Source organism: Neolamprologus multifasciatus, chromosome 16, assembly GCF_963576455.1.
Source record: "Neolamprologus multifasciatus chromosome 16, fNeoMul1.2, whole genome shotgun sequence".
NCBI classification, from domain to species: Eukaryota; Metazoa; Chordata; class Actinopteri; order Cichliformes; family Cichlidae; genus Neolamprologus; species Neolamprologus multifasciatus.
The window spans coordinates 7,334,089-7,353,271 of NC_140454.1; the positions used below are offsets into that span (position 1 = coordinate 7,334,089).

At 39.1% G+C, this 19,183-nt stretch overlaps 1 protein-coding gene across 3 annotated transcripts; it reads right to left on the bottom strand.

The window, feature by feature from the left end:
• Window positions 1-130: 130 nt before the first annotated feature.
• On the bottom strand, window positions 131-16,572 carry lmln (leishmanolysin-like (metallopeptidase M8 family)). 3 transcript variants are annotated; one of them, XM_085134841.1, is made up of 16 exons: window positions 16,098-16,572; window positions 15,002-15,105; window positions 14,844-14,874; window positions 14,357-14,439; window positions 13,435-13,552; window positions 12,926-13,104; window positions 12,628-12,733; window positions 12,255-12,349; window positions 12,058-12,175; window positions 11,636-11,743; window positions 11,360-11,547; window positions 10,986-11,118; window positions 10,626-10,785; window positions 9,109-9,239; window positions 7,944-8,154; window positions 131-7,666 (listed from the first exon to the last, which is right to left on the bottom strand). In XM_085134841.1, the coding sequence occupies exons 1-16, from the start codon at window positions 16,233-16,235 to the stop codon at window positions 7,566-7,568; spliced, it is 2,004 nt and encodes a 667-aa protein (XP_084990967.1). In that variant the 5' UTR covers window positions 16,236-16,572; the 3' UTR covers window positions 131-7,565. The 3 variants fall into 3 exon arrangements, with proteins under 3 accessions (XP_084990967.1, XP_084990970.1, XP_084990969.1); XM_085134844.1 differs by lacking the exons at window positions 15,002-15,105; window positions 16,098-16,572 and adding an exon at window positions 13,922-14,142; XM_085134843.1 differs by lacking the exons at window positions 15,002-15,105; window positions 16,098-16,572 and adding an exon at window positions 13,922-14,146.
• Window positions 16,573-19,183: the final 2,611 nt, after the last annotated feature.

The window sequence follows — 19,183 nt, forward strand, 5'->3', positions numbered from 1 at the left end:
TGATGGTCTAGTCTGGAAACGGGATCAAATAACAAAGGAGACTGAAGAGCTGCACTCACAGGTCAGTGACACTGTGGATAGCTGTCTTTGTTTAACAAAAATATCAGTAAAAGTTTAATCTGTCTGCCTCCCACTTCCCTCTTAGCTCTGGGTCCCCTAGTTCATAGTTCCTGCTCTGTTTTCAGCCTCTCATAGTTCATGCTCTTAGCTCCTGCTCAGCTTTTATTGATATTGACTCTCCTACAGTCCCTCTTCCCCTCCTTCTCATTTGGTACCACCACCTGGACCTTTTGGAGGAGGACAAGTGAATCTTCAATTCAGAAGCATCCAGAGGAGGAAGCAGGGGCAGCCATTTCTGGCACATGTATCACTCTTTAGAGAAAAAAAGCTATCCATAACGCAAAATTTAGAGTAATTTTTTTTTTGAGTTAGCTGCCAATCAGGAACCCATGTGAATGATTTAATTTCCTTGTTACCTGGAAGGAGATGGTGCCAATGCATGCGCACTCAAAATTGGACCGTGAGGTAGCAAACGTGAACAAATTTGCGCCAGGTTATTCAGTTTTCAATGCCTTCTAGCAAATGATGAATGCATAAAAGGCATTAACTGTGGTTATGTCGGGTTTCTAGAGACAACCTGTGACACACACATGTAATGGAGCTGTCAATAAATTATGATAGCTATTCTGACTTCAGGTCTTAGATGAACAGTGAGTTGGAATCCAATGTGTGGGTCATGGACATTACCGAATGCTGTGATTCACAGACAGTGGCTCAGGAGCCACACGTGTCTCACAACACATTATATCTGATTCAAAGGTTTCAGGTGTTTAAAAACTGGGTCCCAAGGAAAAGATATTGGTGAAATACGACTTTAATCCAATTTGGGGTACTTTTTTGTCTTCGTGTGTTTTCTTATTTACAACTAATATTAATATTAGGGGGCAAGGAGTGACAAAATTAAATACATAAATGAATTAAATACACCATTAAATAATTAAATGTATCAGTTATTTAAAATTGGAATTAGTGAACTAAATAAAGATTTGAATATTTCTGTTCAAACATTTAATAAATTACTTATTTTAAATTTTATTTGATTAATGACATCAAACCCAGGGGGTTAACACTGTTCCAGTCAAAACCATTGCTTTGGCCTGGTGTACACCAATTTCATTTACGGAGGTTATATTTATTGTGTCTTTATTTCCTGATGTCCGTATGTGTCATACTTGTTTCAGTCACCGATTCTTTTTTTTCTTTTTTTTGCCTGTCCCATTTAGTTCTTTAGCTGTCAGAATTGTCTGAAGATCAAGAAGGATACCCAATGGATTTACTTTGCCAAATGGATCATCACGGCCTTGCCGTATTGGTCCATTTGATCAACCTTTGTTGTTATTGTTTATTTTATTTTATTTTATTTTCAGTTGTTACAGACGGGACAGACATGACTGAGGGATAGGAAAGGGAGAAAGAATGATGAAGGAAAAGAAAAGCAGAAGGGAAGAGGGACAGTGAGAAAGGGTCAGTCACCAATTCTGAATCATAACAAACATTAAAAACATGTTTAAGAAGGAAAGAGAGCAAATAAATCTGATTAACATCTGATCTTTGTGTTTTTTGTTCAATATCAGCATGACCTGTGTATACATACAGAAACTTTATTTAAAAAGATAACATGACGTGTTTCCATCATGTAGTAATTGTTAGGTTTAAATGTACCAGGACAGTTAGACACTATGAAACACATACAGACTTCAAAATGTTTGATTAATATTTTTATTGTGAATATTAATCAAGATTAAAGTTACAGTGTGCAAAATCTCAACACTAGATGTCAGTACATAGCAGACTGCATTCAACCGATTTCTGTTTTCGTACCCCTCCCAGTTCAAATACACAATCCCAACTAAGGTGGCTTCCATTTATCTGTAGTGAGTGTGTGCTGTCAGTCCGCTGTTTAGCTCAGCAGAAGCAATATGTATCGACATCTATGGAGGAAAACGCAAAACTTTGTGGTTGAGTCCAATATGAGTCGATGAGTCACTGAAGCTCATTTCCGTCTGAAAATGATACTGCAGTGTTGTTCAAGATATCCTGAACTTCTCTGTCAATAAGTGCTGCCCTTGTTAGTGACACTTTGAAGTGGAGCTAACTTTGTTAAATTCAGACTCTTAGCGAATAAACTCTCATACAATGTGAGAATGTAATCAAATTGTTTATTGGAGGGAAAACGTGATTTTTAGGACACTTGAGTCTAACATTAGCTAAAATAGCATTAGCTTATTGCTGCTGTGTTTGAGCCAGCTCGGTGTTAGCTGACTGTAGGTAGCAGGGTCGCATGTTTAATCTGCTAACAATAAATAATTGTGATGAAAACAGGAAAAAATTAACATGTTTTACACATTTCATGTGTTAAAGCTCTGACTTCAGTTCAGTAGATTCAGCTGAGGAGAAAGAGGATGACATTTTGTCCAGTTATCGCCTTCCCTCGCATTTTTGCTTCTTTAGTGAAGTAAACCAGATGATAAAACATGGGTATGAACCTTCCTGTCTTAAGTCTGTAGGTGCAGACACAAATTAAAATTTCTCTAGGCTAAATTATTAGAATTTATTATTTTAACTCTCGCTAATTTTCAGGGATTTCTCAGTTGAACAAACATGTTTTATAACTCATAAGATATTTTTTCCCCAATCTAATTTGCAGGAAATTATTTCTATGTTGTTGGAAACGGCATAGAAATACTGGACTGATACCGTTTTTAACCAAACACGTACATTTGGACAGTTGTGGATCCAATGTACCAAGCAAACTATCCACTAGCCAGTAAGCATTCACCTAGCGGCTCTAATCTGTCTCTCTTAATTCCAGCCTGAGCCAACAGAATTATTTAGAGAATGAATTGGTGGGTTTAAATACTTGAATAACACCCAGAACAAATGGACCTTTTTCTTTTTATTCTTGTACTGAAAATCTTGGCGCTCTGGTTTTTAATGGCTGGCTGTTCCAAAACTCACCTCCCAGGTTTTGTGGAGCAGGCTGCAGAACTGAAGAATAATGGTGTACAGGTAATAGCATGTATCTGATGACCAGCTTTTATTAATAAACTGAATAACAGGTAGCAGTTGGGTTCATCAGAGTTCAAATCTGTCACATTTTACAGTAGAATATTCAGGCGATAGATGGGTCATTTCATATGAAAACCAACCAACTGCACCAGTTTAATGTTTCTGATGGAGAAGAACAGAAACAACCATTAGTTTGATCTGTTATCTGATTATTATGTGGGAAAAAAAACAACAACTTTTGAGTCCAACTTTTAAAGGATTTCATCACCACGTGAGATAAGCCAGAACAAGTTATACCAAATAAGAGGTTTGTTTTTTTTTTAAACCTAGTGTTTGATATTCCTACTATAGCCTTAATTCCTTCTCTGTCAAAAATAATTTACCAGTAATCTACAATCCTGTTTAATTCTGTGGCTGTTAGGTGGAGACACTAGTTGGTTTTACGTATCAGTTTCAGTTTTTTTAGGAGCATTAAACTTTCTGTTGTTTGATTTAATATAATGAATAAATGTAATTTTATTAAGCATGACAGACACAGACATCTTCAGAGATACAGACAATTTTTATTCTGAGACAAAAGTCTTGATTTGTCTTACAAAGCAGCCCTTTTCCTAAAAAATAAAATAAATATAACAAAGATAATTTTAGTAACACAAAGTGTCTCACTGAAAGGATCGGCCGTTTTCTCAACAGCCTCATCACTGCATAAAATTAACTGGAAACACAGAAGCATCACATTTCTGTGTGTTTCACCAACACTGACGCGGGATCTGATTTTTTTCTTCCCCCCTCAACTTAGTGCAAGTTCAGTCCTCACATTGAACAGTAATTTCAAACAAGTAAAAGCAAATCACAAACTCTTACAGTTCAGTCAGTTTTGGCTGAAATTCACTTTTAACATGATCAAAGTGAACTGAGGTCAGGTCTGCACAGGACTAACACCAACAACACAAACTCTACAGTGCATGACTCGAAATACTTACATCATATAAATCATGTTCCCGGACACATTACTGACAGAGTTATCAATTAAAACATTTCTTACACAACACAGACACACATGCGTGACCGACCTGGTGGCAAACGTCATTTGTGGGCTTCAGATAATAATAAAACCTCTCCTGGCATCAGCTTTCAAACAGAGACATCCCCGCACATTAAGGCCAGTTCTTTTAGTGCAAACACAGAAATGCAAAGTCAGTCTTAAAATGAATGTAATGAGCTCCATTAGTCGGGGAAATGAGCCAGATTATTAACATCAATCACTAAACCAAGTTGTTTAATGTTAGATTATATTTTCTTTGAGTGCTGAATTATTTTCTTTTTATTACTGTCCGAAAATTATTTTGTACCCACGCTACTAACTTAAATTTATGTGCAAGTCACACAGTTTCTTTGCAATTTTAATTGGCATCTCGTTTCAAAACATTTTCAGGGCTTTCATGGTCACTTTGCCACTATTGGAGACATTTAGCATGCTCATGTGCTTATTTTGCATCTCTGTGTGGTGATTTTATATGTTTTCGTTTTCTATGGAAGGTCATTTTTGTGTCTTCATTGTTCTTCTCTCCTCACTGAACTGGTAGAATTGTGTCTCAACATACTTTTTAAGGTAATCAAAAATTTGTTAATAAATAAATAAATTGTTAAATTAATAAATTGTTGTTAATAATTTTGTGTCATTTTGAGTTTGTTTTGTGTCTTTCTTTGTTTTTGCATAAATAAGAGCAAAACATTGCAGATTCATTGGAAAAAAAGGAGCGAATCATTATTTCAGACATTCATTCTCCACACCACTCTCCACCACAAAAAACAAGCAAACAGAAATTCGCACTTTTATCCTAAAGCATTGCCATTGTGGCTTCAGAGGCTGTTCTCAATTGGCTCATGCAAAAGAGTTTAATGAATGTAGGAGCCCTTCTCACTCTGGGCCATAAACTGAAAACAATCGCTAATCCAACAAATGTATGAACTGCTGAGAGAAAGAGTCCCCGTCATTACAGAAACAAAGAGCCAAACATTATAATCTGTATTTAAACAGTGAAAGTGTTTCCATAACAGGTTTATGATATTAAGCACCACTGGATTCCTGCCAAATCTTAAAAATCTTAGTTTAGCTCATTGCATCACCACCTAAACCGGGAACTGTAAACAGGCTTGTAATTTTTGGCCAATAATTAACAAAAAAAAGCAGTCATGTAATCTTAAGACCAATGGAACGAGGACAAATCCAGTCTTGGTTTTGAACTCAGGAGGAAATTTGAGAGATTTGTGCTTTTGAAATGTCAGTGGACTCATTTGCGGAAGCGTTGCTGGGTTTTGGCCCTGCTGAGGACACACAATGAAATGAAACCTGTGGGAAACATTTTTTAGATATTACTCCTCAGTAAAGACCTTCCACCATTTAATCTCCAACCTCTCTATTAGCTCTGTGGCTGCAGCAGCAGCAGGCTTGACAATCTGAGTTGTTAAGGTGTTTATCTGAGTTGACTGATTATCAAAAAAACAACAACAGATAATTCATTTGCTTTTTACAACAAATAAATTCCTATACATTTGTGAGGTTGGAAAATAATTATAGTAAAGTGAATGTACAGCATCGTCATCAGCAAAACTTCTACTTGCAAAAAGCAAAGGCCTTGAATGCAAACGCTTGAGCTCGTCATGTAGAGAGCAACGATCATCAACATTATCAATCTGTACTCCAAAGAAGATCCATACCTATATCTGAACAGCTACATATCTTAAATAAGGATAAAATGACTCTTAGAAGAAAATGAGGTAATGAATTTAAGCTCAAGTGAACTGTCAGGAGGTGGCAGGGGAAGTCCTTACACCATATTCCTGTCCGGTCTCATATTTATATTTACAGAAAGAGTTTTCAGCATAAAAGATCCTGTAAGCTTAAAAAACTTTGAACAGTTACCTTTTGCTGCCACCAGAGGTCAGCAAACTGCACAGAGCCTCATGTTGTTTCAGTTAAGAGGAAGAAGTTTGCAGGTAGTTTGCACCATTGTGGTATTGTCGATCGACAGTCAGTTTGTCACAATCTTGAAATTAGTTTGAAGAGATCAGCTAAAAAATACAGACGTCCCGCTTCCATCACTACACTGTAAGAAAAAGGAATCTGACGAAGTACGATGATCCCAAAGCTGAAGTAAAGTTGTGAAATTTAGGGAGAAACTAAAGTGAATCTATCAGGTTTCCACAGCTCTCAGTAAAAAAAAAAAAAAAAAAGAAGAACAAAAAAAATTGAAAATAAACAAGTGTCCAGAACTAAAATGTGTTTTTTAAGGAGCAATGATGCTGCAGACACTCTACATGCTGAATTGAATTAACCAGTTTCATGCACTTAAGTAACCAAATCACTGCAAGCAACCTGGTTCCAGCAGAAATCAGAAACATATATACAGTAACCTGGTTAAACATTCAATGACGTCCTTAAAAATATCTGTGAATACAATTTCAAGTGTACACGAAACAATATTACACTCTTACAACTTTGGATATGTTAGCTGACCATCTGAAAAGCAAGCTGTAGTAACAACTGGTCAATTATTATAAAAGGGCTGACAAATTTTATTTCAAATCACATAAATGATTCATTATAAAATCACTTTAAAATTCTTAATCTTAAAATAACCTTAAATTACTGTTCATTAATCGATTAGTATATGAAACATACTGATCAATGTCTCGTTTTGCACTAAACCCTGTGTGTGACAACATGAGAAATAAGCAGATCTTGGAATACAAGATGCTAAAATCTGCAAATATTTGGCTTTTTATTCATTATTTTTACATACAAAAACTTATTTCTATCATGCTAGACTTTTGTTTTGAAGAGGTTGTTGTTGTTAATAATAATAATAATAATAATAATAATAATAATAATAATAATAATAATAATAATAACAACAACAGTATTGTAAGTACATATATGTATCATGGTTTTGATAATAAAAAAGTGGTATTAGTGCATTCTGAGTATATGTAATGTGAGTAATCCCTGCCTCACTGAAAAGGACAAATTACACTGCTTATTTTTCATGTTCCATTGCTCTGCCATAAAAATGGTCCCTGTCGATCCAACTTGCTCTTTTTGCCAATGATCCGTCCACAAATAACAGTATTAGCTGCCGTATAGCTGCTTTCCATGTTGATAACTGACAGAGTTTTGGCTGTGTGTGTCAGTCAGATAAATCCTGTTCAAATGAAAGCTGGATATAACCTGATTACTTAAGTGCATGTAAACCTAGTGAGGGACAACTGAATGGACCTTCAGCAAAAGGATACCTGACTGTGCTGAGAGATGCATGAGGATGCAGTCACAGAACAAAAGGAGAAAATAGGCTGAGGAATGGCAAAGAAAGGAGCGGAAGGAGGAGGTAATGAGTAAAACAAAGAGGAAAAACATCTGCAGTCCAAGTCCTCAAGTGACTATGGTATAGAGGACTGTTCAGCTACCTTGGTGTGTTTGGTGTGTGTGTGTTTTATCAGCTGCAGTGGCAGAGCAGCAGTCCAGCCACTAGAGGAAGCAGGTTGAGCAGCAGGAGCCACAGAGTGGTGGCCAAACCTGGAGAACTGGAGCATGGATCTAAAAGATAGACAGAAAATAACATCTATCAAATCATGTTTTACATAACAGAATTATATTCTACACACATTGAGTATTTAATTATACATACATCTTAAGTTTTATCTTTCCCTTTCAGTGCTTTCCTCACCAATTTCTTTACTTTGTTCTCATTTATATCTTTTCCCATTTCTTCACTTGTTAAACAACTTCATTCAACCATCAGTTGAAATCTAAAAGGCAGACAGCTTCACCATGGGACAGGAAGAGCATTTAAATCAGCTGGTGACTGACTGACCAATTGGGTTGCTCCTGGAGGTGTTGATGGGTGGGAGGTGGTAGGGTAGGGGGCAGTCATCACAGAAGTCGGTGCAGGCGGGGCAGATGAGGACACCGTTGTAAACCCACTCGTTAACGCGTACGCTGATGCTCAGCAGCTGACCTTTACGGACACAGAGGAAGGAACGATCCTGAACGAACACCGTGAGGCCCTGAGCTGAGCACGACACCTGCAGCACAGAGAGGGTGTGAGACAGACCCAAAACACACAGCGACATGCACTTTCCTCTCATTTCTCTAAGTTTATTTTTTCCCTTTGTATAAAACCTTTTGAGAGCCCACCAAAGCAGTTTGGGACAACAAAAAAGGATTTAATTTATTTAACCTGAACTATTAATCTGTTTGTCATACATAAATAAAATTAAAATCTACAGATTGGGCTGTGCGATATGACAAAAATCTCATATCCCGATATAAGACATTTATCGTCCTGACAAGGATATAAATCACAAAAATGTAATATTTTCTGTAAATTCTGTGAATCTCTGGCAACTCGACTTGCATGAAGTTTTTCCAGCTGGGCATCCTTTACCTGGATTCGAGTGTTTTAACCGATGCATGACATAAGTTGTAACGGCCACCATTTTCTTTCAAAGTTTGAGTCTAAGGTTTATTTTTTAGCACCTGACGGCTCTTTTTTTTTTCCCTCTCATCCGTAAACTCTCTGCATACTTTTTCATGTGATTCAGTTTATTTTGAAAAGTCTCAACAGGATCTTGAGCTTTATTGTGAAAGGTGTACATGGAAAACAAACACGCGCGATGGTTTTACCATCGTTGTAAACGACAGCACGTAAAAACAGTCGCTTGTCCGTCTGTAGTGTGGTTATATTAAATATAAGAGAAAGAAATTAAGAAATAATTTAAAAAATTAAAATAGCCACTACAATGACCATCAAAACGATGAAAAAATATATTGCTGTAAACTGTTTATTTACGACACCACGAAATAAACGATAGTGTAAAATGAAACGATAGATGTTTTTATATCGTCATCCGATATATATCTTTATATTGAACAGCTCTATCTACAGATTTCTAGAAGGTAAAAGTCTCAACCTACAGATGTCACCTTCTCCACTGAGCTGTAAAGGGGATCTTAAAAATTCACAGAAACATAAGCACCTTGTAGCATCCGGAGCCCCAGTCAGGGTACGTCATCTTCCGAGTGCACTGCTCAATCACAAAGGCTGATTTCTGGTACAGACACACAGAGTCTGGTCCATACTGCTCTGCTCCATAATTTCTCCACCAGTCTGAACAAACAGACAAAACCACAGATAGAAAGCTCACATATTTCATAGACAGCATCAACAACAGCAGATCAAAACAGATTTTATATACAAGAATTCCTCCAAATGTCTTTACTCAGTGGTCCCCAACCCCCGGGCCATGGACCGGTACTGGTCTGTAAGTCGTTTGGTACCGGACCACGAGAGTTGAGGCTTCGGTTTCCCTGGGTCATTTTCCGTATTATAGTTATGCATCTTATTTTGAAATAAATATTTACGCATTACCATAGCAACCAGAGAGCATTAAGTGGCAGAGAGGAGGATGTTACTCTCCATGTTGTTGGCACATTTCAGGAAGACGCTGCTAATAAAGTAACACAATTACACAGTGAGTTGGCGTTTATTATGATATTTACAAAATACCACAGTTTTTGTCTTGGTCGTATCATTTTATTTTGTTGTATTTATCCGAGACACCTTAAAGGCTGTCCATGAAAATATTGTCTGACATTAAACCGGTCCATGGAGCAAAAAAGGGTGGGGACCACTGTCTTTACTGATGAGCTCTCAGTCACACCCATGACAGAATAGGTTTCACGTTCCTGACAGTGAAACTGGGCAGACATGTGTTCTTATGGATTTATGCTAAATGGTGGTGAGCTACTTCTCTGTCAAGCTCTTTTTGATTTTAACAAATTATTTAAAAATTATTAAAAATTATAATAAAACTAAAATTACTTAAAAATGAACACCATACATCTGTCTGATCTGGCCACTGAAAACAGTGGTCAAAGTTCAAAGTTGAACTTGACTGCGAGTACTCCTTGCTGCACGTGCCGTGTCCTATGTGAAAGGGCCTTAAGGTGTCCAAACCAGGATTAGTTCTAGTCCTAAGGAGCTTTAGGATCATCTTATGCATCTTTATATGAAGTCGCTTTTTGAAATTCAATACTTGGGTACATGGTTTGAAAATGTTATTCTTCGGTTTTATGCTTTGTGTAAATTTTATGTCTTTATTATTTGAATTTTAAAAACTCAAAATCTAAATAAATGAGGTCTTTGTCTTTTTTGGGCCTGATTTGCAGCAGGTGTTATTTTGTGATTTTAATGAAGACTTGTGATGCGTTTTTGTTTTATTTTTTAATCATCCAAAGAAGGGGATACAAGTAACTTCAGCTTCTGCATGTTGCAGACTTGCAGAAGGTTTAGAAATGTTCAAAAGAAAGAGTAAAGGTAATTGTTTTTAATAATCGGGTATGTGTGTGTGACCTGCGTTTAAGGCACAGAAGAATAAGAAATATATTAGGAAACTATTCTAACCTCCCTCCCTGTACTACAGCTGTTCACAGAGTTTGATTTAAAACAGCACTAGACTAAAGGCAGCAGTAGAAAGAGCAGTATAAGCAGTACCTGGCTGGTTCTCAGACACTCTGCAGTAGGAGTTTCTCTGGTATTCTCCACTGAGGTGCCAGCTGAACTCCTGACTAAATGGACAGTAGTCCGCGATCTCCACAGCACCCCCAAAGAACGACAGCTGATCAGCAGCCACGTCAGGGATCCGCTCGAAATACTGACACAGCACATATAGTTACCCACAGCACACTCACTGAACACAGCAGAGCTTACTCTAACATGCACATACAGCACTGTGCGGTAGCTATAAATAACCTTGTCAGGCATTTTCTATAAAAAAAAAATAAACACATCCACTAGTTTCAGCAGAACACTCACAAACATATCAATATTGGTAGTGGTGGGGGGCTTGCATACCTGGTACTTAAGTGGCAGTTCTTGTGGGTATTTTTGCAAGTTGCACACAGCCACAGCCAGCTGATCCTGTCTGCAGGTGAGCTGCAGAGGAGAGGCTCGTACTGTGTCACAGTACGGAGTTACAGCGTGTCTTCTGCAACAAGTACATGATAAATGCTGCTGGTTAGACATGCCATTACTGTGGGTACCTGGTACAGTACAGAATTTATCTGTAACATATACATTTTTCCACTTTTTCAGTGTGTTAAACTTGGTCATTTTTTCAACCATTGGTGCCAGCTTCAAACAAAAAGCATGATCTTTGTGATCATGAGGGGGGAAAAAAAAAGAGCAAAAAAAAACTTCAACTCTGTTTGACACTGTGTTTCTGTGACCTCTGTCTCTGCTTGTCCATCCAGAATTTGCAGCTCTTCATGACAAAGTCGCAGCCGAGACCACGGCCCCAGTCCAGCCTCTGAGCCAGGCTGTAGTTGGCGCGGTACCATCCGCTGTCCTCCATGATAGCCAGCGTCAGCCGAGAAAATACTCGGTTCTGAGTGTGGGAGCCCGTCATTGCCTCATTCTGGGATGAATGGGGAAAAAAATGGATGAACACAACGGAGAAGCCCAAACTACTGGCTACCAAAAAGCCAGGCCAAACATGTGCTGACCTCTAAGAGTCTCTTTTCCCAATGGTTTAGTTCGGTTCCTGTCCCTCCTTGGTTCTCCAGCTCCATCCCCTCCAGGATGGGGCAATTAAAATGTTTCCTCGCCTCCTCCTGGAAACAGAAAGGAAGACACATACTACTTAGTTATTATTTGACATCAACTATAACACCTAAACTGGCCTCCAATAACAATCTCATAGGTTGAATTTTGTCCACTCTTTCTAATCAGACCTATATATTACATTCCTTCAACAACTCCTGGTGCTGTATCGTATATAAATCTTTGTAAAACAATCGTTTTTATAAGCACAGTCAAAACTACAGCTAAGAGGTGAAAATTACAGTACATGATCTTTTTCTAGACTCACATAAACAGAAGAAGAGTTATGAAACTAACCAGTTTTCTTAATATTGAAGCTTCTTACCACAACACGGGGAGTGACAAGGACATGCACTTGGTGTCGGACCATCACGCCTCCTCTGATGTCCCACAGTCTGGTGACTCTTCTGATAACGGCATCACTCCACTGGTACAGACCCAGACTGATGCACAGGTATAGGATTAGAAGTTAGAGCTTGAACACTAGAAATCATAGATGACCATTACATAAAGTGTAATCACCTCTCATTGAAGGCGGGCAGGCCGCTTGCGAAGCGAGGAGTCAGAGGTTTGCCCTCATCATCGTGGTAGAAGGCAAACAGACCGGCTGAAAACCCCTAGAGGACGTAAGGAGAAACTCCAGTCAGTGACAGATTTCACACATGCACAAATTACTCAACAAGAGTCTATTTAGCACCCAATTACAAGAGTATTTATAGCAGCACATCTTCTGGGCAAAATCTTGCATTTTTTATTAATATGCTCACGAGGCAAAAATAAACCCACATCAATTTTTAGCTTTTCAGTTCAGCTTTGGCAAACTGTTGTTGGTCAACAATCTGTGTGAACCTAATGCTCCACGGGAAGCTCAACAGCAGTGACAAGTGGTACTGACCAGAGCGTGGATGATTTCATGTTTGACTGTGGACAGCATCCCTTCAAACTCCTGAGGTTGAGAGGAGATCATAGCAGGGCACAGGTTGGCGTAGCCTGCTATAGGTCTAAAGGGAAAAACACCCTGACAAACATTAGTTTATACTGTGATACTCGGACAGTTTGATTTATTTCTGTAACCAAGATGACAGTTCATTGCTTATTAAGCAAAAAAAATGAGACTTTATTTAAAGACTGGGTTGTATTTTTAGTTTCTTTATTTTTTAAATTAACACTAAGTAAGGTTTTTATCCTCCCACCTATCCAGCTCCGCCTCAAGCTGGCAGTAAGCAGCATAGGCCACTATGTTCTCCTGCCCACAGCGTTCTGTGGTGACACCGCTGACGTACAGTACAAAATCGGACCCTTCGACTCCAGGCCCATCTGGGGGCCCTGTAGGGCCACATGACTTCCCAGACTCACTGCACACCTTGCATTGCTAAAAGAGAAACACGACATTGGAGTGAGCAGAGAGCACACTGAACCAGTGAGGACGGACAACAGTGTTCACATCTTAGCATAAAAACACTGTGGGTTAAAAGTTGGTCAGAATTGTTTTGAATCATGGGGAAACTGGTCAACAGCACTGTCTGGTTATGTGTTATCTGTAGAATTCAACTACAGCAGTAATATTATATACATTTTGGTCAGTTGGTCAATATTTTAATGTTAATTAGCAATGAATTAACACTTCATATGTTCCACAGCTGCTAACAAGGCTAGAGTCCTTGTCGTGTGTGATCAGTAATCTATCTATGCACGCTCTGACCTGCAGGTGGTGCTGTGGTACAATGACGGGCCCACATCGTGTAAGGTTTGCACAGGCGTCCTGGCAGTAGCGATGAGGGTCATCTCTCTTCCTCATGTACTGGTTGGTTGCACATTGTCTGAGATAACAGAAACAGTTAATTAAATATAACCACAGATGTGGTTCCCTGAAATCCAAGAGAAACAAACATTTAAACAACTTTCTGGCAATTAAATAGTATAACATAACATAAACACACAGCACTTGATTAACTTACTCATCTGGATTTTATTAAGGGGGTGCTTTGATTTATAGGAGTGCTTACACTGGAGCTGGAGCTAATTGACACCTGCTAGGCCTCAGTCAACTGGTCTTGGTGTGTTTGGTGACTCTTCTTCAAATCATCACACAAATAACACGACTTAATCCGTGAAACAGCCCAATTAAAGAGGTTTGTGCTACAGTTTTTGGTGAGTGACACTGTAGTATTTATTAATCTGTCACTTACCACCAGTTGTCAGCTATCTGTGTTTGCCCATTGCACCCGCACAACTTGTGGATGCAGGTTTCTGACCAAGTGTTTGTTAGCTGACTGCTTAGCACTTTGCACTCTGATCCAAATTTGATCACAGAGCCAAAGAATCTACATGGCAAGCAACAAAATGCTAACGTTGTGTCTTCAAAAGGCAGAATCCCAAAACCACTGGGTGATGTCATTGTAGTTTCATTCTTTCTTTAAAAAAAGAAAATACATATGCACACACACTTTGATATTAATGCTTTTACTTAAATAAAATACCTTAAAACCTCTTATGACAGTATGTGGAACATATTTAAAAATCTAAATTACTCTAGACTCTATTGTTTTATACTTTCTTTTAGATTACTGAACTGAAAATTAGTGCAATGTGTAGTTAAAATAGTGACGGCAGGGACTACATACCTGCTGAGCAGTACAGGCCCCACTCTGCGCCTGACACTGAAAGCCCTCTGCAGGTAAGCGATGGCCTGAGGAAAGAGCTTATCCTAGAGAGGGACACATGCGGTAACACACTTTCAATCTGTTACACCTCTGATCACAGCCAACAATGCTGCAAAGCCCAATCCGACATCACCTCAACTACTGCTAATGTTTTTCACGAGTGCTGCACTTGAACCTCACAGCTGAGAACCAAAACCAACAGCAGAAGCCACGGCTGAATGTTAAAACCACTGATGATGTCCTCACGTTGCAGTTCTTGTGGATACTGGACTTTGAATGTAAGATTTAACAGAAAACCCTATTTACTGCTTAAAAAATCTAACTCTTAATTTCCACTTTTATTTATACCAATTTCTCTGTGGTTGAGATGTGTTATTTTACAAGGTTATAGTTAGACTTTAACTATTACAAAACATTTATTGTATAACGTGCTCAGGTGTGTCCTCACCTTCACAAGTCTCCTTTTGTCTGCAGTAAGTCTGTGGATGGAGAGCATACTTGTTACACACACAAACCTGGCATATGGATGCTAGAAAAATGGTGACAGTTGTTCTGTTTGGCTTTTTTTTTTTTTTTTTAAATCCTTTGAGTTGCTGTAGCACTTACTGGTCAACGCTGCTGTCATAGATGATCTTTATTTTCAGCTGAAGGTCTTCTGGAGAGCTTCTCTTAGTCAATCGCTCAGGCTTCAAGTAAACATGGTGGACAATCTGAAACAGAATAGCAGAAAATGAGAATGAGAATTGCAATTTATAAGAGGAGAACTAAATCAACCAATACTACTAACAATAGATGTGTTTTGTGTTTTACAAAACTATTATTGGTATAGTATTGGAACATATGCCAACTATCAAGAGTAGAAATTGCAGTACAAAAATGTGTTTGTGATTACTGAGAAACTGAAATGCTCAAAACACAGTTCAACTTCCTCTCAATCAGAAGCAAGTATTATATTTGATGCTGGTGATCAGAGTCTTTAAGGATTCTGGAAATACCTTCAGAATAGGTAAAGTGCTCCACCTTACAAATGACATCCAATAAGCTTTTCTGTTTATTTTTTTAATGGCTAAAAACTGAGTGTCACAAACTCGCCTTTTACTTAGTTATTAAAAACGTAATCTGTCCATTTTACTGTGAATGAGTTTTGTGTACATTTAGTTAAAAATACCTGTCTTCTGTGAATACAATGTTTGGGATACAGAGTGCAGCTGTATTTTGAATTAATAAATTAATAAATAATTAATCTAGCCAGATGTTATTTTGGCTGTTTAAAGGGGAAAAGGCTGAAGCTGAACAGCTGAAACTGATTTATAGACAGTGGCATGTGATCTGAAAGCTGCTTTCATAGTCTAAATGTGCATGACAGAAGCTGTACAGTGAACACAGTAAAACAAACACAGCTTTGTATACCACAGTGGCATCACTGTTAGCCTGTAAGCTTGCTATCAAACTGCACATCAAGTCTTAGTGAGGAACCAACTGAACAACACGCTTTCGTTGTATTTATCACAAAAACACGTCCTTCACATCGTGCTGGAGATTGTCAACTATTCGTTTTCCACGTGTCGAGGCAATAAAGTCTTATTACACTGTATAATATTTAATACCATCTTAAATAGCCGACGCAGCTAACTTGCTAGCTTAGCCTCTGCTGTTGCAGCTCTAGCTTAGCTAAGCTGTGGCAGAGACAGCCGAGGCTCACCTCGTTGGGAGAAGGGACTCGGTGTTTGCAGGAACCGTGACAGCTCACTAGCACGGCCAGAAGGGAGAAGAAAAGGGCAGGGCTGAGGAGGAACCAGGACACGGACGGCTTGCCATCCCGGCTTAACCTCAGCTCCATCCTCCAACCTGCCCGACAAAAGGGGCTTGGCAGCCCGAAGTCAACAGAATCTTCGCCGGTGTCGGTCCGGTCCCTTCTACTTTCGTTTCGTTCATCGCTTGCACGGTGAATCAAAACATGTTAACATCCCGCAAAAAATAAATGAATAAATGAAAAACAAGCGAACAAATTAAAATAAGTTATATCCGAAGTGAAAAGAGCAGTAAAAGCAGTAACGCCGGCCGGTGAGGGGATAAATATACGCCTGACAGCTGCGGCGGTCCTGGTTTGTAGCTTATGTCAGCTGAGGGTGCACTCCGAAGATCGTCTGCTGTCAAGATGATTCACTCCCCCAAATGAAGGAAGACAGCGCTCCAAAGATCATATTTTAGTAGGATGAGGTATATTCAACAGATATGGTACATCTTTTTCCTCTCTCAAAGGGGCAAAGGAAATAAACAGTGCTGGGAAGGTTACTTTTAAAATATATTCCATTACAGAATACAGAATACATGCCCCAAAATGTATTCTGTAACGTATTCCGTTACATTACTCAATGAGAGTAACGTATTCTGAATACTTTGGATTACTTAATATATTATCATGCTGTTTACAACTACATGAATGTACTATTGCTGTGATTTATTACTGTTACTGAAGGTCCGCGGCTCCGAACCATAGTAAAGGGACCTCTGGCTAATACGGTGGGTTCTGTGTCGGGCTCGTAGCCGAAAACTAGCTTTACTTTGTTGTCTGTAGGGTTGCCAACCGTCCCTTAAAAAACGGAATCGTCCCGTATTTAGAAACAAAAGTACACGTCCCGTATTGAGCTAATAAGGGACGCACTTTGTCCCGTAATACAGTGAGAATCAAAAGTAGTCTATAAGTTTTAATGTAATTAACGCTTTGTTTGAAAACATAATTCCCAGCCCCGCCCCTGCTTTGTGACCAATGAGCTGACAGCACACTTATGACAATTCGAGTATGACAATTCAGATTACCGCTCATCTCATTGGTTGAGGAAAGGTCGCTTGCGGAGAAAATACCGGAAGACAACAGATGACCACAACAAAAAGCATGGCCAACAGGGAAACAAACGCCGACACTGCGGTGCAAGTCTCAGACGACAGTACACCTGAAGCTGGGCAAACACTGCGATTTTCAAACTGCACGATTGGCTCGCATGGGTTATAAGTTCGTAGGTCACGATGCAGGTCTCACACTATACCGCCCGATGCTCTGATGCGACCTGAGTCACACTGTGCCTCCATAAAATGAAGGTTATAACAGAAAATCTGTCGCTCGCTCTCCCTCTTTGTCTTTCACTCACACAGACACACACCACCATCAACTTTGCTAAATTACTAATGACAAACATGATCAGGCAGCTGTGATTGAGCAGCAATGTAAATCCGACTATTTTCACGGTTGTTGTGGTCGTGATAATTTGGTGATGCCACATCGAAAAGGCTCGGATGAGCTTTCCAAAGTTCTACAAGTTGTGCCTCCATCGCTTGAGTCCAGATCACACGCTGCACAGCCGTGCTGCGCCGTCTTTTTCACCGACGTTTACGTGTTTGCGCGTGAGCAGTGTGAGCGGCTGCGGTGACACCCTCACGAGCGATTGATGATCGGGAGCTGGTCGTGAGGTGTTAATCGCTTCTCGTTACCCCACGTATACTACACGATGCACGATGAAGGCCAAAATCGGGCCGATCACCAAATTGGTCGCACGACTCAAAAATCGGCTCAAAATGGGCCAAAAATCGCACAGTGTGAGCCAGGCATTAGACCAGCAATGTTTGTTCCTCTCAGAGAAAGAAAAAAAGGCTGCAAAAGTGCAGGGAAGAATGGGAAAAGGAAAACACCTGGCTGGAAAAGTGCACGATAACATCTATAAAGCGCACTGCACTGTGTGCCGGCGCACTTTTTCCATAGGCGTGCTTCTAATGGTGGGCACATGAAGAACATGAGGGGCGTGAAAGCTCGGGGAACCCTTAACCAATTTTTGTCTACCAGGCCACGGCAGAACCAGATATGGTAAACACTGGTTTGTTTGTTTTTAAACCCTCTGGTTAAGGTTAAAATGGGCATGTGCAGTGAATATCAGCGCTATGTGGCCAGAAGTGTGATAATATAATTTATTTTGTGTAATAAACAACTGCAAGGATAGATGATTACAACAAATAGATGAGTAATACATAAAAGTAATACATAGATGAATAATGATGATGAGTTATGACGCGTAATCATGGGAACAAGTGGGTTTACAAACGGGAGCAAAAGCTGAAATAATGCCTCTGCTGAAGCCAATTGCACTAAATGCACTAAATGTGCACTGTTACAAGAATATTTTTCTTTCTATTGTTTTCTATTAATTTATATAATTTTAAGTTAAGCAGGACAGAGTTCTTTTAAAGAAAGATTTACTTTTATTATCAAAAGTTAAGCATGACAGGCTTCTGTTTAAGAAAGAGACCTGTTTTATTGTGTTAATGTTGTCATTTTGAGCTAAAAATAAATGGCTAAATGATTTTTGTTTCCCATGTGTTGATATCACAAAGAATACGCATCTACTTAAATCAAATTCAAGTCAAATGGTTAAAAAAAATAATTTCACAACAAAAAAAGAGCTAAAAAATTCACCACACTGGGAAGGGTGAAGACAACTGGGTCGCCCGGCCCTGGCCACGAGGTGTCCCTTATTTATTTCTCAGGGAGTTGGCAACCCTAGTTGTCTGGGTCAACTTTGCTAGCGAGAGACAGAGAGAGGCATTGAAATGCTGCTCCAACGGAACTTATTGTTCTGGAGGAAAACACGAACACAGTCGTGTCTTAATAGCTTACTTACAACTGGGCTTGTCAGGCACTCTTCTTGGCTGCAGTGGTTATTATTATATTTACATGCTAAGTTCCAGCTCCCGTTTTTGCTCGATGACAGCTCGTACTTTTCCTTTTTCTCCCTCCCT